We start from the raw sequence: 25,427 nt of genomic DNA, 5'->3' as shown, positions 1-25,427 counted from the left end.
TCTATTGTTTGATCACCTTAAATCTTGCCAAAGCATGTCTAACTACAAGATTGTTGTAAAATGACACTATCAGCAATAGATGTATTTGGGAAATTGTAGAAAGCATTTCCCTGAAAAGATACAAAAATAGAGAATATTAGACTTTTGGAAAAAAATATATAATTGAGTGAATCTTGATTCGACAGTAGGTGCTGCTATTCCTTCGCTGTATAATGACATTTAATTTATCCCCCCGCATGGTATACATCAAATGGAAAAGCAGGTCAAGTATGTAAATGATGTATATGTAATGGGAAGTTAATTTCAACCTGTTAAAGACGAGAGGTACGGTTGTGTATGGCTTCCCCATTCCCCATCTCATTTTGTCTCTTTTCAGACAAACAGTTTGTCAACAGTTCACTGGTCTTGACATGCTGTCCACTGACCTTTTTAGCTCTGTCAGAAACAACCTTTGGCTCGTCCATTATCATGACTGGTTGATGTTTGACATCATTCAACCTCTACACCTCCTCCAATCACTGTGATGGACAAGTCTGGTTAGCAGATCTACAACACTGAAACCTCAGCTCTCAAGCACCTGTCATATTTCTTTCTTTCTCGTTTTGTTTGGAGTAACATGACATCCACAACATTTAGCTTTAAATGAGCTCATGCTGCTTTGGGAAGAGAATGCTTGCTGTTGTTTGCTGAGTGGCATGAGGCTAGACTTTACCCCACATAACCTGAAGACATAGCTGGCTAGGTGAAAGAAAGAAAATAAATGGAAGACAACAAATAATTAACCACCATACCTTTCTTTTAGCTGAATCAAATCAAACAGCAATTACTGGCACTGACATAAAGGTTTTAAGCAGTTTTAGAAACAACAACTAAACCTATAAGGATGAAACTTAATTTGCATGTCTCTGGGACGGAATTAGTGGAAATATGAGCAGTGGTGTAAAGTAACTTGTACGTTTACTCAAGTACAGTACTTAAGTACAATTTTGAGGTACTTTTACTTTACTGGAGTATTTCCAATTGTCTATACTTTTACTTCTACTCCACTACATCTCAGAGGCAAATATTGTACTTTTACTCCACTATAATTATTTGAAAACTTTAGTTACTAGTCACTTCCTTATATTATACCTAGGCTATTTGAAAATAGCCGATCTACATGCTCACAACGTGTCGCATCGCGACGCGTTGTGAGCTTTGGGCACTTTTTCCACCACTGAATATGAGGGAGGCAAACTATTCAAATTTCTCTGAAAGACCTAATTTTTGTTTCCCAAAACCGATCTGTTCAGCAATGTGACACATTTCTCTGAAGACTAGTTGGCTAAGCCAGAGCTTATTGTCAGGCAATTCTGCTCGTCTGCTTGATTCCCTGACAGTTTGTACACAGACAGTACAATTCTCACTTTTAAGTCTTATGGGCCTATTTTGGGGCAAGTGGATTGCGCGAAGCGTGCAGCGAACAGGCAAATTGACAATTTCTGGAAGTGAAATCTCGTCTGTTTACCTGGCTGCATGTGTTTTGTGTAGCCTTATCGCCCCAATATGACAATTACGAACACAGAAAGATGCAATATAATGACTTCTGTTCTTGTAACCAAGTGGACCCGTACAGGACGCTGACTTTATGAATTGTCCTGACTTCCTCACTACTAGCTGGTGAAATGTCGGAGAAGCTTATTGTCTGTATCAGCCAGAGCGCGGGAATCTATCCCTGCTTCACAATGCACTAGACCACTGGGAGATGGATGGCTGAGGTGGAGCACAACACCTACCGTCAGCTCCCAGTACTTACCGCATGACTTGCCACACACAAGCCGTGCTACTCATACACTGAGTTGGCGGTGCCTGGGTTTGAACCCGTGAGCTTGTGGTCGAAAGGCGAGTGCTCTACCGACTGAGCTACCCGGACACAGGATGGAGAAAACAAGGACCAAGGAGCTGACCACTTGCGTAAGGCGAGACCTTTAATGTCTTCTAAGGACATCACAGTATCAACCACCAACTGACTCCATGATTTGGAGGAAGCACAATGGAAAGTGGACACAAATGTGACAAGATTTTACTCCCAGGCTAAGTTTTTTCCGGAACTCAGGTTTTTCAGCAGAAGAGAAAAACCTGTTGATCTTTTTTTTTCTAAAATGTGTTAAAGTCACAGTAGCAATCCGGTAATACTGTACCAGGGTACTCAAATGTCAGTTTTTGGGATATGTATAACTTTCACTCCACTACGTTTCAAAGACAAATATTGTACTTTTGACTCCGCTACATTTCTAGGAAGGGAAAAAGTACATTATGAATGAACCACTTAGGAACCAAGAACCATGAAGAACAGGTCAAACGGCATATAGCGAGGTGCATGGTTCATTGGAGGTGCATTGTTATTTTCATCACACTAGTTGGCAGAGATGCACCCAGATACTGTAGATGTCTCCAAAATCACATAAGCCCACTTTATGTTATAATTGTCTGTTTCACTTTGGTATGAATCCCTAGATGCTTGAATCCAACACGACTGTTGTGCCATGATGTACGCAGAGAATATTTAAGAGATAATATTTAAACATTTAAAAGTAACAATGGAAAATACAGTATAACTGCTTTCAAACCAGGCAGCACAACAATGAGTTGGTCACTTGGAGTTAAGATTCCATTTTAACTCTCTTACTGCCAAGGACGACTTATGGACACAAATGTGACGATATATCGTCATAACGCCCTGGCTGCCAAGGACGAGTTTTGCAAACTTTTTTTTTGTTTTTTCACACCAAACCAGAGATAACGCGATCCGAAGATTTACTGCTCTATTCACTTCCTGGTTAACTTATTACTTAAAAATCCTGTATCTCGGCTCCTGTGTACTTTATTTGTTTACTATGTTTTTTTGGCCGAGACATGTTATTTTCAAAGGCGTATAAAAGCGAACGGGAGGTCGCGATGACGTGTATTTATTTTTTTCGCGGAAGCACAGTGAAACCCTCTGTGATTAGCAACCATCAGGGGATCAATCATACTGGAGATAAATATTCTGTGACTACTTCAAAAGGTCGAAAAATCGCTGGCAGTGGGCGCACGCAGCCAGAAATAAGGCTGGCAGTGAAAGAGATGGCTTACAGCACCATTTTATCCAGGGTGGCGAGATCATCATTAGTCCTTCATAGTGCTCTTTCAGAAGCACTTTTGTAGGGTCAAAGAACAGAGCAGTCTTTGGAACAAAAGCTGCATCAGTGCTTCTTCCAATGCTTTATTTTCAACCACTGGCGAGAGTCTGGCGTATTATTGCAGAGTTGAAAATACTACTGCTGGCTAACAAGGAAAATCTGAGCATCAAGGTCTTTTGTAAGAAACCCCTCATGGCCTTCATAGCATTTAATTAAATAAGGATCTGAAAGTGGGTAATTCTATCTCAACAGCCATTAAACGAACCATTTGCATTTATTTGAAAAGCTCAGGCTGAGAACAAGGAGAGGGGAAAAGAAAACAGGAAAATCACCAATATGGTATTTCTTACTTTCTTTGTTCAGTTTATTTTATTCAATTACCACAGTAGATATACCCATTGCTGAGCAGCAATGATGCATAATTTATACCTACTTTATCATACTGTGCCTTTGCATCACAGCTGCATGTTGGCCTGTTTTACCCAGCAATAATGTTCTTACTACTTATAGATCATCAACAGTGGACTAAATTCTATACTGTCTGTCCTTTCCAGTCAACACCAGACATGCTTTGACTGGCTATCCATTCGCCTAAATCACAAAGTGTCACTGGCTGGTGCTTAATCTTTGTGATGGACACGAGCGACATGCCAAGATGTCTGCTCAGCGGGCACACGTGGGTTTAGACAACAAGTCCTGGACTGGGTATTGCCTCCACTCTGGGCAGTAAATGCTGTCCTGCAACTTACGAAGTCACCCAACATTCTCACCTTAAGAAAACGAACATGAAAGCTGCTGCAGGCTATAACGCTGTTTAGATAGTCTGAAGTTGGGCAACGGTGGAACTTTTTTTGCCTTTGGGTTGATGAGAAACACAAACCTCTGTGCCGGATCCAGATACTGCCGTCCCGCTGGAAATGAAATGGCGTCTATGGTAGGCGAGGGGGCCATTATCATTATGGTAACTGAATTATTTGCTTTATAATGTGCCTCACCTCATAAGCACTCAAGACAGAGCTATCCATCGTCCCGAGGCCAGATGAACTGGTGACCGTAAAGGGAGACGCAAGCAGGAAACGGAGCAGAGCAGTTTGCACTGCTCATGACCATCAACATTACAGGCTTATTTAATTTCTTTGTCCCCTGACAATGCGTTGTTGTTTTTTCCTTTTTCCATTTACTATTATAGAGTGAACTCCATTAGCAAGTCCCATGCACTCAACTATTTCAAAACTGATCATCGCACACAATGGAGTAATGTACCGAAGACAAACCATACAATTCAAAGAAACAGCAATTTGAGCTTACAAAGAAAACGTGTATGGGTGTAAGGGTTTATAGATTGTTGTGATTTCTTGGGCTAGCCTTCATTAATTCATCAAATTTTAAAAAGGTATCACTATTTTTGGGGAGATCAAAGAAAAGTTCAAAAAGCCAAACAGCCGTGAGTCAAAGTTATCAAGACTACAGGGAAAAACAATTCCCCTTTTGCATAGGCAATATGGTTAGGACTCAATACTCAATAACAATGTACACTGGGGAGGGATGTGGGGGGGGTTGTATGTATACTTTGTGAAAAATTAAAATGAAAAATAAAATATTCAAAAAATAATAATAATAACAATGTACACTGTGTACATTGTCCAAAAGGAAACATCGTTTTAACTCGAGGGTAACTAAGCATGCGTCAGCATGTGATCTGCAGGTGTCAGGAGTGTTAAATTGTTAAAAGGTATACACAGTAACTAAGTAAATGACTTGTGTGTCCTGTGGTTATTTTCATGTTTGTGGTATAATATGTTATTTTCTTACATTGCACCTCGAGGTTCTTCTGTGCTTGGAAGTCCTTGACTGCGGGGTGGTCGACGATGCACATCACTGGCATGCCATCATCCTCCTTGCTGACGGTGAATGTTAGCCGACTCGTTACTGTGTACATCTTGTCATATGTGAGTTCCACTTTTGGCTTTCCTGAGGGAAAGGACACATACAGACACATTTTAACATGCATATCAATAGAGGTCAATTTGAATTATTATGATTAGGGGCCGAGTACTGCACCAGTGCGAAGCCCTATTGAAATGCAAGGAATTATTATGGCAGAGCAGTGCACCTGTGTGAAGCCCCATTGAAATGCAAGCGTTTCTTCGTATAACATTGTGTTTTTGAGGGCCTAAACGTTGTGCAACTTCACACACAATCATTTAATTTTACCACCAGGAGGCTGATTTTTGCAAAACACATTTTTTTAATATTACTCCTACAAATGTTGTCCTAAAATCGTTACACAGTATCTCTATAGTCATGTGATCAAGACAGATTTGTCAGATTTTTCATATTCCATCCTTATTGGCTAAGATTGGCTTCCAAAGTTTGCAGGAGCGGCCCGTTTTGTACAAAATGCCTCAGATCATGAACGCAGCGTCCGATTTCCGTGAAACTTTGTACGCACATCCCCACTAGGTCAAGGAAGAAATGCCACAGAAACCAGGGGAAAAAAATATGTTGATTGTATGACCTACAGTGAATCTGCCTGTTACAGCGCCACCATGAGGCTGATTTGAAAAATGTAGGGTGGCATGTCTTTGTTGGCCTTTTTGTATTTTGTAACAAACCTGTTCAATTAAAAGCTTCACAATTTCAATAGGGCTGCAGAACATAATGAGACCTTGCAATAATAGCACAACCTTGTAATATTAATATGCAGAGTGCACCAAGGTGTGTGTAGTGCCCTTGTGAGTGGAGGAGGTGAATCAGCTGAAAATGACCTTCTGTCAGGGGCCGCTGTGCAATTTCAAATCCCATATTAGGCTTTATGAAGTGAGATACTGTACTGTATTGTGTGTGTGTGTGTGTGTGTGTGTGTGTGTGTGTGTGTGTGTGTGTGTGTGTGTGTGTGTGTGTGTGTGTGTGTGTGTGTGTGTGTGTGTGTCCACCCAAGCTTCCATCCGCTCCCCCACACCAATTAGTAGCTGCACTGAAACACCTCTCAAGCTGCAATGAATAGACTAACTCACTGCTGAGAATATTATGAACATTCTAACTCATCAAGAAAACAACCAGGATAGCTAGACATGGTGGCAGATGTATGGTAGATAAAAAATGGACCCCCCCCTTCTTTTCTTATCCTGTCTGCCTCCTAACCAGTCGACTACTGAGGAGTGTGTTGTTGTCATGTCAATAAAGTGAATAGTAACTAGAGAAAAATTAGACTATAATATGGTGGGATCTGCACTGGAGAAATGTGGCTATAAGTTAATGCTTAGAATGTTTAGTTGCAGACCCATTTGAGACATTAACTTGTGTAGGATTAGTCAGATAACGTGGGCCAACTGTGTAGCTTTCTAGTCTAAGTGATGAGGGCAATGTCATTATGACACATAAATGATAAATCGCTCTTCGATCAAATACATTCATATACTGTATCAGTGTTCAGAGTCTCTTTCCGTTGCGTTTGGATGCGAATTATTCTGGTCACTTGTTTTCTTAATGTAAATCCCAAAACATAAAAAAAAGAAAGCTGAAAGAAAGAAAAAATATAAATCCCTTCATTGTCTCTCTCATAACGCTTAATTTGATTTTTAGTTTTTGTATTTTGTTACTTTATAAGCAGATTCTGTGACATTTTCAAGTAGACACAGAAAAATAGTCTTCCCTGCCGACATTTGGGCATTGGAAGGGTCAGTGTAGAGTCTTACTGCTGTGGTAAGGCACGGTAATTGTTTTATGTTCCTGCTGGTGTAGGGCAGGGTCATTGTTTTATCTTTCCTGCTGGGGTAGGAAGATAAAACAATACATATTTATAGTCTTCCGGCCGGAGTAGGACGGTGTCATTGATTCATCCATTTGTACAGTCTTCCTGCAGGGGTAGGTCAGGCTCATTGTTTTATCCATTTGTAGAGTATTCCTGCTGGAGTACGACAGGGTCAGTGTTTCATCCATTTGTAGTCTTCCTGCAGGGGTAGAGCAGGGTCATTGCTTTATCCATTTGTAGAGTCTTCTTGGACAGGGTCATTGTTTTATCCATTTGTAGAGTCTTCTTGGACAGGGTCATTGTTTTATCCATTTGTAGAGTCCTGCTGGGGTACGGCATGGGTCTAGGGCAGGGTCATTGAATCACCCTGTGGTTTTCTTGAGGCTAATCGCTGCTCTGGCCCCTGTCAATCAATGAAGTGCCCTCCTCCTTGCCATCTCTCTCTCCCTCTCCCTCTCTCTCCCTCTCCCTCTCTCTCTCTCTCTTAAAGCATTTAACGAGTGCTCCTGGAACTCCTATTGTTTCATGACTTTAATTTTACTCTGAGCTTAAGTGGTGTAGATATCAGTACTGGGACAGCAGTTATTAGATCACAACACAAGCAGAATGACAATGAGGGGGGAGAGAGAGAGAGAGAGAGAGAGAGAGAGAGAGAGAGAGAGAGAGAGAGAGAGAGAGAGAGAGAGAGAGAGAGAGAGAGAGAGAGAGACACAGAGAGAGACAGACAGGCAGACAGACAGAGAAAGAGATAATAGAAGGATAATAGGGTCTGCATTGTAGGACCGATGGCAGGATTTACATTTAAATGATATTTAAGAGAGCCTGATTATCCCTTGAGGTAATTAAGTTAAATTCGGAGGACATTTAATTAGCCTGAAGTCCGCCAGGCAGGGAGCTGCAGCCAAAAGCAAATTAAACAATTTGTTGCCGCAGTGACAGAACTCACTGAGTCACTGGACACCAGAAAGACAGTATGGCTTTAGGAGTTCAGTGAAAACAAAAGGAAAATTATAGGTTTCAGCTTTCGGCTTGGTGATAAGAGTTGTGCAGCCATAGCAGCAGCAAGCATCTGATATCTAACAGCATGTTAGCTACTGTAGCTAGACCACATCAGCATGGAAAATAAGTCATTCATTACAACGAAGCAAACTGCAAAAGTGGTGAAATGACAAATATAACCCTGTGTTTCTTTTTATTGACACAATATCATCGTCAAAGTCAGGGACATCAGGGACGACTCTATGAAAATGTCAGCTTTTAGTCATGGCAGCAGATGAGCGATAAACACAACACAGTCCATATGAGAAAACATTATGGGGGATATAAATAATTAACCTCCTTTCAAATCCATCATGTCATTAATTTGTTGCAGCTGTTTTCAGGATTTTGCATAAACACTTTGCATCAGTACATGCTCTCTCTCCCTCTCTCGCTCTCCCTCGACTCAAAACTATGTCCTTGTTAATGAATGGTTGTGTTCCCATTAGAGTTATAATATGGGCAGCATGTTTACAGTGGCTATCTAGCAGGCATATATGCATCTAGTATGTAAGCAAACTTCAACTAAACTCCAGCAGTCAAACATTTGTGAGCTTAATAGCTGGTCTTACAATGTTCCCTAATAATACAATACTGTACGCCATGTACGCCACGTTTAGGTGTGTTTGTCGTGCGTGTGTGTGTGCGTGCGTGCGTGCGTGCGTGCATGCATGCGTAGGCCTGTCACGATTATTACATAATCGTCTCATAATTATTTGAGATAATCGCAATTATTTTGCATAATCGTCATAATCATTACCATGTTAAAAAAATGTTCATGTAGTTTCAAACATTTTCAAAAAGTAGTGGAAATAGCAGATCTACAAGCTCACAACGCATCGCAATGCAATGCGTTTTGAGCTTAAAGATCGGCTATTTCCACTATTAATGTTTTTTTAGTATTATAAGGTGAAGGCATGAAAGTTGTCTGGGTGCCAACGGGCTTTGGCCACCACTGTGCATCCATCACTTTAAATGGAATCCATTCAAAGTCACAGGGGTGGTTCAATTAGATGCTGTTGTCACCGGCACAAGGGACAAGATGAGGAGGCAAAGAGGGAATAGAAAAGACTTTTAAAGGAATAGACTACTGTTTAATGCACTTTTACTGAGAAGTTGAAAAGCGTGTGGGAAAAATCTATAATTGAGACGGACAAATTAAGAGATCCATTAAAAATATATCTAAAGAGGGTGTCTGGTGGCACAGCCAGTTACAGCCACAATGCTCCTTGTGAGTAACGAGAGAATGGTACAATTCGGGAATGATACACTTTATGGTGCAATTCAATTTAATTAAATAATGATACAGTCCAAAACAGAAAACTCAAAAAGTTGGGTTAACTAAAAAGTATGCAGTATCCAATTCACCATACTGTCAGTAGACAATGACAGTAAACAGCGCGTAGAAGACTATATTATCAGCAGTCACAGAACACAACTAGTGATATCAATGTGTTCAAAAGCAGACCGTTACATTTAATTTATAGCCTACTCAATCGCAATAGGGTGTCCCTTGCGAAAAAAGGACAGATCTACAAGCTATCGAATGGTCGCAACGCAACACTTAGCCTTTTGGCAACCCACACGGGCATACTATAAATTAGGCTACAATGCACTGTATAATTTATGTTGTGTTGAGTGAATGAGAGTGAATTTGTTTTGGGGGTTACCTTATGCAGGGCTGCAGTGTCAGCAAACCGAATATCGGCTCAGAGTGCTGTTATATAACATTGATATACAACTATGGCACGCATTTGCCGATGAAACGTTGTCTATATGAAGGGGGGTTCGCCTAGGGTGCCAAGCCATGCGAGATAGACCCGGCCCTGGAAATAGCAGATCAATCTCACTATTTTCAGTGCGCGATACCGGCATGCAACCTTTGGACCTCGCTGTGTTGTAGCTGGGAAAAGTGTTTGATCTCCATTGTGTTCTTGGTTGTTGTACCGGCATCCAGCGTCGCCCACATCTTCCAAACGTTAGATTTGATGGTGTGCTGTGAAATAGTGTTGGCTTGCAGCACTATTTCACACATGAGAGTCGAATGAGAGGTCGTAAGGTGGTCCTTATTATGATAAAGTAATGACTTACAGTACATCATTGAGTCTTCCACTGCACGTTACTTAATATTGAAGTAGAACTAATGAACTGCAATGTTTCAGTGACCCAATAAATAAATAGTCGCATTAATGTTAAACATTTTTTTTTTCGTATTCTGTATTCTGATATTTAAGTACGAGATAGCAATGTCCCCTTTCATTGCCCTAACATTTCTTCTTAAAGACATGTACCCTAACCCAGTATGAGTAGGCCTATAAGCAGTATGAGGTATACATTTTTGGTCAGACCACAGAATAATGTTATAAACCACCCAGCCAAATTGGAATGGTAAAAAAAGTATATAAAAATTGGTTTCAAAGTCATGAAAAATATGCTGTAGTTTTTCTGCTAATGACTGTGGGGGGGGGGGGGGGTCCACTGAAGGCAGTGAAAGAATTATATTAGCCAAGAGATGGCGATGGACTCTAGGGTATAGGATGACACACTGGCCAAAATATATATGGCGGTTAGGAGGGTACAGCATCAGAGAACTATTGTACCTTGGCAGAAGACTGGTGTAATTAGGAATTATGCCATCAGTGACTGAGGTGTTAAGCCCCGCCCCGAAAAGTTGCTCTCAGTAGGAAATGCCCAAAACAGGGCATTTCCTGTTTACGGGCTATTTAAATGTCCATACAATATACACAAAAGTGAGCATTTGCAAAACGATTGTCCCGCATTCCAGGCCGTATTGCTGTTATTACAGTATTTAAACTTTGTCTGTGAAGAGGACCTACAGTACCTGGAAGCTCTTTGTCTCCCTTCATCCATCTGATGGCGGCAGCGGGCTTACTGCCCATAGCGGTGCAGGTCATCTCTGTCTCGTTGCCCTCGCTCAGAATCTCATCCCGGGCTTCAATGATAGGGTTACCTGGAGGGACTGGACCCAAACAAACACACGGGGTCTGGAAACGGAACAAAAACAACCCCTCTGCTCCCAGAGCACAACACCATCCTATGCTTCTTGTGCTACATCTGCGTGGAAACTTAGAATTAAAAGATAGCGTGAAAATGTAGTCAAGTAACTCAACCCATTAAAACCGGGAAAGCATCCGTGTAACCATTTTAACCATTATTTTATACTTTGGCTATTCAAAAATAGCAGATCTACAAGCTCACCGCGCGTGACTTCGCGCCAAGCTATGAGCTTGTAGATCTGCTATTTTTAAAAAACAACATTTTTATTTTTTAAACTCAAGTCTTTGCTCCTGAGGGTCCTTGGAACATAGTATTTTCAGATGGGGGTCCACGGCCAACTACATATAATTTGGGGGTCCTTGACATTAAAACGTTTGAGAACCACTGACATAGAAACACAAGTTTTTCAGAAAACCTTTGTAGAATAGGCCTCAGGTCTTCATGGGTTAAGTAACTTAATGGCTAAAGGTCTTCATATTAGAATGTAACTAACAAATGGTGCGTTCAAGTTATATTGTGTTCACAATATTCACAAAAATGTATGGCACGGCGATATGTTATTTAACAGAGGTGAAGTCAAACTTTTCTAATGGCTGGCTGTGTCTTCGATTTCATAATGGCAGAATTACGGGGTGGGCTGTTTCGCTCCACCACTACCATTGTCACCAAAAACTAAAATGACAAACCATAATTTCTTCTTCAAAATGATTCTGCAGCTAAAAACATGTCCTGGAAATTCAAATAAGTAGCTCTTAACAGAACAGAATGGGGAGGTTTCTTGTGATGGTATTTACGACTAAAAGCACTCTGTACTTTGTTGTGCTTTCCTCTTCCCAACTCGTTACGTGGGAATTAATGATGACGACTTGCACTCAGCAATATTCACATGCAGCAAAGTATGATATAAGTGGAAAGCCAGTACATAGCCCCATTAAAACACATGATTATTGGAAAGGAGTGTGTTTGTCTGTGGTTCCAGTCATACTTAGCACAGTGATGTCAGCATAGGCCTCTTGTGGAGGGTCCGTATAGAGTTGGCACACATAGCGACCCTCGTCTGACAGGGACACGTTAGACAGCGACACCCGGAGCTCATTATCCGAGAAGTTGACCAGCTGGAATCGTGCGTCTTTCAGGGCTGAGAGAGAAATAGAAAGGAAGGGAGAGATTAAGAAATGTCTTTATAGGGGAACACTTTCTTCAACTCAAAATGAAGAAGCCTGACAAAATAGTGTTCCAATCTCAACCAAATGACAAATATGAATATAAAAATGGCTGAATTAAACAGATCCTGGCAAAAGTCTCCATTGCCCTTCAATTGTCCCTCAGAGACACAGAGAATAAATCCATAAATCCTGTTTCCCTTTCCAATATGGCACATTTCATCTTGGCTAACCTTGTTTGCCCGCCCACCTAAGCACACACTACCAACTGTAATGTAGAATAACAACAACTGGTTAAAATGGGGGTCTATAGTATATGCCTGTTCAGCCCATCCTGCCATGCTGATACCTTTATATCTGATCCACAGCCACTGTGGCATTTATCCACTGCCTTCACTTTTCTATGAGTTGCTGCTATTCAAGGTGATGTCCTCATTGAGTGCAGTGTTCTTAAGAAATGAGTGTGAGACAGAGCGAAAAGCATAGGGAAGACATGCAAGTTTCCCTTGGAGTTTAAGTCCAGTCCCCACACACACACACACACACACACACACACACACACACACACACACACACACACACACACACACACACACACACACACACACACACACACACACACACACACACACACACACACACACACACACACACACACACACACACACGGCCCTGTTTGGACGATCTATGGCACAGGATGCAGAATGTGGAATGCACTGCGTGTTTTCTGGCGCAAAGCTTGGCTCTTAAGTCTCTAGTCATAGGGTAAACCTGAGCTATTAGGCACATTATCATGCGACTATCATGCAGTATTAAAAATGAGACAGACATTTGTGATATCTTGACAAATCAATTGAGTAATCACTCGCTCATTCTCAGTTATGTTCCTTTGTTTTTAATTAAATGTAGTTCATGTGTCCTTGTGTCGGGGCTCTATGGATATTGACGACTGTTAACTGCTGCCCATCAAGCAGAGACAGATAAAGAAAGCCAAGAGGAAAAGGGTTCACAACATTCTTACAGGATGAGAGGTATTTGTAGATATTCTATCACCAATGAAGTGTATATGCTACTACCAATTGAGATAAATGCATCTATTTTTCTCTCCCTTACTTCTTCTCACTACTCATCTCCGTGCAAAGAAAACGGACACTCACCCAACACAATATATTGATAATCTGGCCCAGATCGTTTTTTGTTTTTTTAACCCCAATGCAGAGTCCCTCAGGAATGTCATCTACATGATGAACATGAGTGATATTGTGTTGAATTCTTATGGATTTTGACTCCTGAAACGGGTGGACCAGGTGGCCGTGCTGCTGGTCAGAATGCACATCTACCCTCCTGTAGCTTAATATCTCCTCATGTCCAAGAGACATCTATGATATCTTGACAATCAACTCATAATAATCACATGCTCACTCACATTTTATATATACAGTAAATATATATTAAATAAATAAACAAACTGATCCCGGACCTGGGGCAGTATCACTTGACTGGTGGCAAGGGCACAGAGATGCTGCCCGTGTGAGTGGATGTAAACAAACACAACCAGGTGAAAGCAAGTCAGGCTACTTTTTAGGCTATAATTGTTAAGCTATTTATTAGACTATAAGTCCAGAACAGTTGAAAATGGAAACAGACGTAGGAGTATTGTTTGTCAATATATTGCCTAAGAGGCGGCTGCAGAAGGAAAGTCAAAATAGTGACTATCCTCACTGGCAGGCGAGTCAGTAGGATACAACAGCAGTGACAACAAACAAATATGTGTGGGGAGGAATCAATTGGCATAACGACTATTTTTTATCTTTTTTTAAAGAATGGTGACAAGGAAACATGAAAATATTCTCATAAGAGATCCCTTCAAATGAACGTATACAGGGAGAAGCCACTGAGACCACTGCCACACTATACCACCTAATTTATTCACAAGTATTAGCTGTCCAAATCTACCAGGACATTGACAACTACCAGTGGTGGGAGTAAGATGATGATTCAGCAGAAATTCCACATCAGGGAGATTTGATTTTTGTGTAGGAGAGCGGAAAAGCTCTACTCAAGACACTTTGAACAAGCCACAAATGCTGCATTGCCATGAAATTATTCACATGGGAGTATTGAAGGGGAAAACACATTTGAAAGGTATTTCACTAGAAGAAATACCAGCTTTATCCAATATCTGAATTAGAAAAAAAAGAAAAAAAAGATTACTTGATTTCCCCAAAAACATTTTACTCTCGCTTGAGGTGATGTTTCAGCTTATTTCCTTTTTGCCGAATAAAATCATGGCCAGCAAAGAAAAACTATAAAACTATTTTTGGAAATTGTGAATCAATTTTGAATCGTTGATAATGAGATTCCCCCCCCCCCCCCCCCTCCCCCCATTCAGTCAAAAGCACTGTGCTAAGACACACAGAGGACTACTGTTCTTATTTCTGTTCTAAGTATTCAAAAGACATCATTGGTTTTGTAGGTGACTGAGGGTACTGTGAAACCTAATTTCCACTATTTGATTATTAACCTGACAGCGAGACCTGAAGACAGCTCATGAATAAAGTGATTTAAGTAAACACACCTTGCTGAAATGATCCGAAATAACAACACTGATAGACAGACGAACATGCCTTGTGATTCATTTGCCAAATATTGATGGACAATGGCATTTTCTTCTTTTCATTTCAGTTCACTCACAAGAGGTCATCAGCTGCTTAAAGTGGTGTTGAATATACATTGCTTATTTTCATGTTATCTTAAATAGCCAAAGGGTTCACTATGGAGAGGGAAGAAAAATAGCAGCCATTTCTAACACAAGGAAATCCACCAACTCCTGCTTGAATCTCTGCATTCAAACCTGACTACAAACCCGAGATTCAAGACGGGGGGTGGGGGCTAGCTTGTCTAAACAACGCTTCAGTATAAGTTTAACTTAACAGCAAAATCTTGAGTGTTAATTTAACTCTGAGTGTAAAATGTTGGCTTCTTTTTTTGGGGGCCATGCAAATTGTCTGCTTGATCCCTTTCCCCCCTCCATAGTAACTCAGCTCCCCCTTGATGTCTTCTCCCTCATTGGTTGGCTATATTAATTGTTCTTCTCGGGTTTGGTTAAAGAAAAAGGGCCAACTTTACAAGTGGACTCAATCAGTTGGGATTATTAGAGAGTGCTGAAAGGAGCCCATCAAAGTTGTATTAAATGGTGTTATATGATTGAGATAATTACATGCTTATAGCTGACCTCATCTGCTGTCCATTTATCTGGGACCCAAACGTATGTGGGATGACCTGACCAGACTTTCATTTAAACACAATTTTGACCTGAATTAAAAATGAAAATAAAAAGTCTGGAAGGGACAACAACACATATCCATTTACTGGTGAGAAAGGACAGATGGCAGGCTTTTCATTATTGACACCAAGGGAAGAGACAGGATCCCTCAGAGACAGAAACAAATGACTTTGTTTTCTTTTTTTACTTCACAAAAGGCAAAAGCCTCATTTTATTTTCAGGTTAAGCTGCAATCCATAAATGTTATGACCGCTGTCCTGGTGGAGAGAGCTAATTGCAATGATGTCTGAACCATAATAAAGATGGCGGCACATCTATTGTCCAATCTGGCACATCTATTGTGCCGTCTGCTTCAAATAACTTTAATGACATTGTCAACCAGTCTGTATCCTACCCAACACCACCTCTAACAACTACAGATGTGCTAGTTACATTGCCTCTCCTGAGGGAAGGTTCCATTTACATGATTCCCCTCAGCAAAAATAATTCAGAAATATGACATTTAATTCCACTGTTATGACAATGACACACAGCTAGTGCAAACTAGTCAGCCTCATGAACTGCCTTGAGGGTGTAAAGTGGTCGATGCCATACAGTTCAACAGTGGTGGGAAAAGTACTCAAATGTTTTACTTAAGTAAAAGTATTAATACTGCAATGTAGAAGTACTCTGTTACAAGCAAAAGTCTGGAATTCAAAATTGACTTGAGTAAAAGTACATAAGTATCGGTATCAAAATGTACTTAAAGTACCAAAAGTAAAAGTACTAAAATGTTTGAAAATAGCAGATGATGCAGATCTACAAGCTAACAACGCGTCGCTGTAGATCGGCTATTTTCAAATAGCCTAGGTATAAAATAGGGCTAAAGTGGTTAATGTATGTTTTATAATGTAATCATTTATATCTGCAAAGTAACTAGTAATTAATACTTGTAGTGGAGTAAAATTACAATATTGGCCTCTGAGATGTAGTGGAGTAAAAGTATTGAAAATTGGAAATACTCCAGTAAAGTAAAAGTACCTAAAAATTGTACTTACTGTAAGTACAGTACTTGAGTAAATGCACTTTGTTACTTTACACCACTGCAGTCGAATGAGTCTTGCAACATTGTCCACAGTTGTCAAACCGTGATGTCAATAACCGCGGTGTGCTATCTGATTTCCGCCTTTGAACGATCACTTCATTAATTTTCAATGTTATCTTCGCACGATTGGTCCTCACTAATGCTCATTATAAGAGGGCACTGTTTCAGTCTACTCGCTCTGTGGCTATAAATATATTACCAAATAGATTGGATAAATTAACATTTTATTCATTAAAATAAGCCCTGGATTTACATTACACTTATATTACCTAAAAAGAGAAATAGAACACGAGCACACCTCAAATGTGTATGTTCACTTTTCTGTATCTGCCCAAACAAAGCTGAAACTAGTTCTGAGTAAAGTGTTTAGTCAGCTGCTATTTCTCCACCACTATATTTTAAAAAGCCCATCCTTTAAGGTACTGGTCAGCACACTTGAATTAATTCAACTCGCCAGCCCAGGCTTTCCACACACCTGATAATGACAGCCTCTTATGCGCCAAAACCTGATAGGAACGCTACTAAAGAATAAGGGGCAAAGGGTTAGGACAAGTTGAAATCATGTTGACACTGCAAGCTTGTCAAAAGCTGAAGCATAGTTGATGGAACCCAGTGAAAACGGGGGGGAATACGTTATGGTCTGACTACAGAGGAGGGTGGTGGTGTGGGTGCCATTTAAATTTCTGACCGTCATGTCTTCTATTACTGATGAAACCAGCGATTCATGTTTAAAGCACCATTATTGTCAAACCAGTGGCGGCTGGTGGATTTTTCCCCAGGTAGTGCTACACCAGAAATTAAGCCATTAAGTTTATTTTGATAGGCCCTGCCCTCAGCTAGTAGTCATTCATTTGTGAAAGACAGACATAGCTGATGGCATGAGCAAAAATTATGATGAGCTAATGATAAAATACTGCAGTATTATATGATCCATATCCATTCACTGCAATAACAATAGACATAAAGTTGTTTTGTTTTATAAGTTAGGCTGTATTATTTTTGAGATCTACGTGCATTCTTAATCCTGTTTCAAACACAAATCGGTAGAAAAATCAGCCAGTTGTGGTGGTTTTCATGCCTCAATAAGCTTGGTTTATACTTCGACGCACAACGGTATCGTGCGTCGAACATCCGATCTACAAGCCCACAGTGCGTCGCGGATCCGACGGGTTTAGGCCTTGTAGATCGCACCGACACGTCGTTCGTCGAAGCATAACTCAACATAGACATAACAGGCATAGAAAGCGAAGCTTAACAGGGAAATGTGGTGGAATGAGCAGCAGTTCTATGTGTATATATATATATATATCTATGTGCTGGGTTTGCGCCCACAGCATTAAGTTTAGACAACATGTTTTAATCTACATTTTATGGCAAATTATACATTTCACTCAATAGTCATTAACTATATAATATTTACCTTGTTGGTTTGATAATTTAAATATATACAGAATACATTTTAAAGTAATATTCATTCAAGGAAGATCTAGGTTTGGGAGAGGTGGTGCGGCACACTAGTGCCTGCTATTGACGGGCCGCGCTTGTGTCAAACTCAAATGGAAAGGAGTCCATTCTGTGATCTATCACAAAAACTGACATTTTGTGATAGTCTGCAAGCATTTTGCTCATCGTTCTTTTGCTCCTTTGCAAAAGTCCCAACATATCCTGAGAAACAGGTCCTCAGCAACTTGTCTATCCTCTTCAGGGACAAAACATTGCTACAAAGAGTCCAGTGTGACCTTTATAGACATTTTAAATTTGACAACATTAACAACTGTGAACGCTCCAACCCATATGAACACAAATAAGCTGTTAGCTTAGCTAGCGACATAATGTCCAGAAATGATCAATTCTGAGGGAATTTATCTTGAGGGCTTACAGTATGTCTTTCGGACCCCTTCTTTCATTAGTTAATGTTATGTTGGTTGATGATATGATATGATGATATATGATTTATTTATTTGATGTGGACATCACAAATACATTGGACGAACCGGATGTTTTGTTTACAGTGTATATAGCACAAGTGCTCATAATAAGATGATAATTAGCTTCTAACTATAGATGATTAATCAACCAACAACTGACTGGAGGTGTCATGGGGTTTTTCTCCTACAGCAACACGAGAGAATTTGCATGAACCCCAGAATTTTCAAAGGCATTTGTTGTTCATTCCTAAGCAATCTGCATACTCACAGCATGTCCCAACCACTATAACACACCATCAAAAGCTACTGAAAGTCACGTGTGGGATAGAAAAGCAGCAGTTCCTCCAAGCCACTGTTTGCTGTAATGTCCCCTGCTGAAGATGAGCTGACACCCAATTAAACAAGATCGTTTCAGGTTTTTGGTACCATATAAATCAGGTAAAATTGTATATTAGAATGTCTACTGCCTATGTGTGCCAGGAATGTGAGCCTCCAAGGCATTAAGAAGGTCTCCTTTGGCTTCAATAAACCTACAGGGTATAAAAGAGCTGAGGTGTGAGTGCTATAAAAGCAGAAGGTGAACCCCAGTAAAGTCTGGGCTCAGTGGTGGAACAAGTTAGCCACATGAAACCTCTCGTCCCAATTCTGGGGTGAACATTTGGCGATTATAGGCGATCTACAAGTTCACAACGTGGTGCAACGCGACATACATGTGAGTTCGTAGATCGGCTATTTTCTGCAAAGAGATTTGGTGTAGATGGAAAAAATAAAAATGGCGAAAAATCTCGCCTGCCCTAAATGTAAATCCTGGGAACGCCACTGTTCGGAGCCCACTTCAACCAATTACATGGGACACATATTACATGTGATGGACCCGCTCAACATGTGAGGGGCCCGCGCATGTTGAGCAGGGTCCCCAGCCCCCACCCTCCCCCCCAGCCCCCCTGAAGCTCTGCCCTTGCCTGGGGTGGTATGTGGTTGAACCTGAATGCCAAGTACTTTTTTAAAAGATAACATATTTAAACGTTGGTTTCCCAGTAGGCCTTCGTTACAAAAAAGGTGATTGAATTGCTTAGTATTTGAATTAAAGACTCCACCTTTTCCTACATAATATAACCCACGTCCTGGATATAGTATTATGCACATAACTGAAATCGACCCTTTCCACTGTTCCACATCACATGGCCATAGATGCTGGGCTCCATACAGATGTCCTGACACAGGCTTATCTGTCCTTCATTCGTCTCGTCGTCGTGGAGCATGCCTTCCTAGCGTGGGACAGACTTTTAAGATGTCTTATTCAGGTACCAGAGGACGTCCAAGGGCATGCCTGTGAAGTCATCAGCAGCCCTCCCAATGCACGCCTCTCCTCCCCCATGATTATCTGGAGGTGACTTACAAACATTCTTGATTTCATCACATGATCATTTCTAAGTGTCTATGGTATAGGACAAAAGATGTATGACATTTATGGGCAATGCAATGAAACCTCCAATTAATCATTAAATGGCACTTTCAAGACATACCTGTTGAAGCCAACCAGACCCATGCATGAATACCTAATATTCAAAGAGAAAGATAATCTGAGGACCTAATGCAGCACAAAATGGAGTTGAACTGCTAAACTACACCAGTAGGTTATAACATGCTACTTCAATAAAGCCTTGCACTCAGTATTTACCACTATGCATTATGCTATGAGTTATGTTTTGATTTGAGCCTTCATCCGGTGCTCATAGCATATTTACTGCATCATTTCCATGTTTCATTGGCAAATGAATATTCTGAGGTTTCAGGTTAAAAGGCCATACTGGTGGTCTGGCATGTTTATACCGTTGACTACATTACAGCGACCACTTTGAGTATCAAATCTCTATGACTTCTTAACCTTAATGTTTAACCAACATTGACTCAATTGTTCAGGTAAGGTCGTTAACATTTTAATGGCTATTGGAAATGGTAAACAAACACTATAAATGAAGCCATTAATAAAAACAAAACGTCTATATGGCCGAAGCTGTTGAGGTGATTCTGAGATACCATATTCACAAGTTTGGGAGGAATGGATGGGCGTACATGTGGACGGCCAGAAGGCCGGCCAGATGGACAGACAACCTGGAAACATAATGCCTCCGACCATAGAATGACCAAAGCATAAAATTCCACTAGCATGGTTCCCGGGGCAGAAGAGACTGCCCTGCGGGAGGCCAGGTTATAATGAAGAGCTGGATGTCAGAGTGTTCTCTCTTGGAGAGATCACAAGACATCAAGGTAACAAGGATCACCTTGCCCTCGACAATGTTGTTATTCCCAGTGAAGTGCCAAGCGAACAGCCAATTCTGACAGTCATGACATGAATATCCACTAACATCCACAGGTGCTGGTAAAGGACCTACGTGGACCTGCACCTAACACATCAATAACACTGGGATGATGTCTCTCTCCTCTGTCGATCACTCTGTTTCACAATGTTTTCTCCAAAACTCCTTGTGGAAAAAGTTCTCCCTGTCAGGCTCAACCTTTATGCGGTCCCCAAGCACTCCTCCAATCCTCACTGTCTGCACCACCACACAACACACCCAACAGCTCATTGAATTTGAAGGCCATATCAAGTCATCTTTTCTCTATGTATTCGTCAAAATGTTAACATTTGAAAGTCAAATGTACATTTGACAAGCTTAATATGTTCAGACAGCGGAATTATAACAGTGCAACCTACAGTACACACGTGCCGTGCGCCACAGGGCCATGCCCAGACGTTGTTCCAGCAGTATATCCATCCGTTCCAACCGATATATCCAGTGGGAACCCCCTCGGAAACAGGGTAGGCTCTCCGTGCCGCTCGTGTTCCAAGTCTAAATCCACGGACCCCCACACACTGCTCCATGCTGATCCATTGCCGAATCCCCATTCTGCATCTTGATTACAAACATTTCCATTGTTCACAACGCAGCCAACCGCTCATCGGAGGAAAGGCTAAAACACGTTCCAAAATACAAAAACTACTATGCACGCAAACCGACTGCCAAGCATGGCCAGGCAGTTAGGAGCCGTGTAGGGAAAAAAGAAAATAAATTAAAAAGAGTACCAATCAGTCATGATTTCTTTGGCAGCACAGGCTGGCAGTATTTCCTTATTAAGTAAACACAGATTACATTATTAAGTAAGCACAGATTTCATTATAAAGTAAACACAGATTTCTTCATTTAGTAAGTAAACACTGCCATGCTTTGGTTATTTGCCACCTGGAAGGCTGTTAGCTGGATTAGTTATGAGCAGATATTAACGTACTGAATTAACGATTTAACTACGGTTATCTTCCCTGAATCATCAGTGGGATGGGTGGAACAATAACTGGCCCACACGCAGTCCTGATATCAGGAATACTTTGTACTGCATGTAATTAGTCCTGACATTTTACATACTTTGTATAATAGTCCTGACATGAATACCTTGCATGTGATTAGTCTTGGCATCATGAACCTTGTGATTATCTATGAATTACAACACAATTAGGTGTCAGTATCTTCAGCAAAGTAGATCCGAAGAAAACCGGAGGTTAAATGAGTATCAAACATGCTGGATCTATCCACCACAAGCTGCTGGTGAAAACAAGGAGATCAGTAATGCATAGAAATGTGTACCACACCGGCCATGCATTAAACTTCAGAGGGTTAATAATTGGAGGGGACAATTCACGTCCTTTTCAAGATTGGGGGTGATACATCTCTCCGTCTCCCTAAAAATGATTCTAAGCTTGACAGAGTGATACATTGCTATAGGCAACGACAAACACACAGCTGCTTGTGTGTATTGTTAGTGTAAGATGTCATGTACTTACAATATGTTGGTGCGTGCTATGTTGTACCACCAGCATTTATATACAGTGTGCGTGCGTGCGTGTGCACAGTCTACTAGTCTACTATGCATTAGAAATGATGCAGTAGTTTGAATTTGGTGATGCTTGTAATCAAGCACTTTTCAACCTCTGTTTCTACCATTAGTCTTGTGAACCATTTTGCAATGCATTTGCATCCATGTTATATATTTAATATCATCTTTGCCATCATATTTTATGTATAAATGTCAGCCTTTTCCGTAGTCAAGTGAGTCACTCACGTGTGAGAGTGTTATCCATGCAGTAACGTCTTAAGGGTCTGACCTAAGTATCTTGCTAATGTGTTTTCCACATCTCGGGGATTTGCATTGGGTCATTGTTTGACGCAAATCGTGTACAAAGACAATAATGCAAATTGGATGGTAATCTAGGACACGGCAGATGAGTCTCACCATGACAACCTCATGCAACTGTTCTGAGGACAGATGTAAGCGCTTCAATCACACTCACACGTTCATCAAACAAATCCTCAAGGTGTGGCATTTGTCTATTACAGTCTGAAAATCACTGTCATGTAATATAACGGCAGTACTCTTTTCTAAACTGGCATTTCATTTTAAACCAATAAATTACATTTTGAGATTGACTATAAATACTCGAGGCAAATGTAGGGCAACTAAAATGATAGTTATATAATCTGAGCTCTGGTTTAAAATATAGTGCATGCACTAGCTCTAAATGAGAATGAACATGAAGGTTTTCGGAGGGTGAGAATACACAGAGTAAACTAAATATTAAATAAAATGATAGAAATGAGATTGTTTGAAAAATAGCTTCATAAAATAATATACCTTTTGGGAAAACAGTCTGCTAGGAAAGCATTAAATACCCCAGGGCTACTTATATTACTGGGTCTTATCAAGTGCATAACAAAGCATATCGTTGCTGTCAGGCAGAAACCTTGTATATATACAAATATATACAAAAAATCTACTTTTTTTTCGTAATTGAATGTCCAACTTCAACATAGAGTGCCACACAAAAGTAGTGAAAATAGCAGATAGGCTATTTTCACCATTTAAATTAAAATAATAATACAAATGAAAAAGGAACGGTTTTGGACATACAAGGTTTCCACCCGACAGCGACGGAATTTAACTATGATTTATATGATCAAGTGGGAGGACATAGACGGATAAATGTTAATTTGCTAATTTGTAGATTCCGCACAAAACTATAGTTAATCATATTTAATGGTTGATGTCACAGCTGAGTATTCCATTTGTCATTTCAAAAGCAGATTGGGTGAGCTATCTGAGTGATGTCATGAAATTGGCTGGTCTGACCAGGTTCAGGTGGGAGGGATTCATTAGTGATACACTGAGTCGCACTGCTGAGTCACAGGAATTTAGCAATTTAGGCAGGAATTTAGCAAGGCACTACACTACAGAAGAGTTGCATGTTAGCGAGTGGATACTTTCTGGGCATACTCGCTGTGCACACAGACAATGTTAGGACCCTTTCCTCCCCATAATAGTTTGGTCTAGTTGAAAAATATGCTGTTTCCTATATTTTGTGACAGCATCTGCTGATTGAAAGTATTTGTTTGTGACTGAGGAAACCCATTCTCTGTACTTTGCCCAGAATCTAAACTACAGTCGAAACGACCATAAAAACAATATTTAACCACTTAAACCCTAGCCTCATTCCCAGCCTTTTCTCATCCGTTAACAAACCTGAACAAAAGCCTGGTCACGACCTAATGCAGAGAGTGTCTATAGGGGCGGGACGTCCGTCGCATGTACGTACTTCCCCCGGAAACAATCTTTATCGAGCAATCACAACACTTGTTTCATTCACAGAGAATGTAAACAGATTTGTAAAGCCACGTCATTCCCTTAGTCGCCAAATTCCGGTACAATTTAAGCATTTAGCAGACGCTCTTAATCCAGAGCGATTTACAGTAAACCAAGAGCCAGCCTAACAGTAGAATATCTAAAAAAAAAATCTGTACAGTACATTGAAACTATACACACTATAGGATGCCAGGTCAACAATGACCTGGCATCTGTCTTCATAACATGCTATCTAAATTACATTTTAGCATTTGCATAAGCCTGCAAGGTCGTTGAGGATAAGGCAAGTGCTACGGCAAGTGCTACGGGCTAAGGTGGAGTCTGAAGAGGTGAGTAGGTCTTGCCCAGCATGCTTAAACACTTTATACTTAGATGACCGGAGTCCCCCAGGGCTCTATACTAGGTCCACTCCTTTTCTCCCTCCACACCGAACATCTTCGACGATATAAACTCACAAAGATCAGATATTTTAGCCAAATGTTCGCCCCAGAACAGAGACACTAGGGTTCATGTGGTAAGCAAAGCAAAGCAAAGCAAAGCAAAGTTTGTTGTTTACCCAGGGTGTCGGACTAAGCACGAAGCTTGTTTCCAGCCGGACCCTGCATGGAAGCCTTGCTCAAGGGCTATTCAGCGGTGATTCATGATTGATGTGATGAATTGGGGAATCGAACTAGGGACCTTCCGGTATCAAGGCCGCCCCTCTAACCACTAGGCCACCGCTGCCACACTGGTGAAGTTAATAACGAATTATTTCAGAATGTGATTATCACTGAAAATGGGAGGGTTGGAATGTGTTTTTCTCACTTTACTTCTGATGCTAATGTCAAGTGGGTTCTTGATGATATATTAAATGATAAGGCTAAACGTGTCCATAAACTCATACAGTATGGGATACTACAGTACTAGTTATGATATAACTTAGTAGAACTAGATGAAAAACGATCAAATGTGGTGTAATCATAATTTTTCTCAAATTTGTTTTCTGGGTAAAGAAAATGTAATACCTCTCGGCATCTTGAAGAGAGTGTTCAAATAGCATGAAACCTCAGAACTTTTAACAACAAAACCACTGGTACTAAACAGCATAGCGGCTATGAAAGCTCTCAGTATTGAGGATTGGAAAAATTGCGAATTCTATCATAAAAAAATAATTAAAACAACTAAGGTACACTACTCTCACCATATTGCACAGCTTTCCCTCTTTTAATATCACATGTCTATTCAACCACACAAAAAAAAATACATTTCACAAACAATGAGAATGGAGAAAAAATAATAATGGCATGTCTTAGTGGGCGGTC

The 25,427-nt window shown here is 40.6% G+C and overlaps 1 protein-coding gene across 2 annotated transcripts in view; it reads right to left on the bottom strand.

The window, feature by feature from the left end:
* The window catches only part of LOC311057949 (cell adhesion molecule 1-like), a 420,049-nt gene that overhangs the window by 48,791 nt on the left and 345,831 nt on the right, over window positions 1-25,427 (bottom strand). For both annotated transcript variants that reach the window (XM_084075164.1, XM_084075165.1), the window contains 3 exons: window positions 11,957-12,109; window positions 10,796-10,933; window positions 4,974-5,132 (listed from right to left, as the gene is read on the bottom strand). In XM_084075164.1, coding sequence (XP_083931290.1) covers window positions 4,974-5,132; window positions 10,796-10,933; window positions 11,957-12,109 — 450 coding nt within the window. The remainder of the gene's footprint in view (window positions 1-4,973; window positions 5,133-10,795; window positions 10,934-11,956; window positions 12,110-25,427) is intronic.

The sequence above is a fragment of the Gymnoscopelus microlampas genome (assembly GCF_963454915.1).
Source record: "Gymnoscopelus microlampas genome assembly, chromosome: 12".
In the NCBI taxonomy this organism is placed as follows: Eukaryota; Metazoa; Chordata; class Actinopteri; order Myctophiformes; family Myctophidae; genus Gymnoscopelus; species Gymnoscopelus microlampas.
Note: the sequence above shows the minus strand (reverse complement) of the source record. Positions and strands in the feature narration are given on the sequence as shown.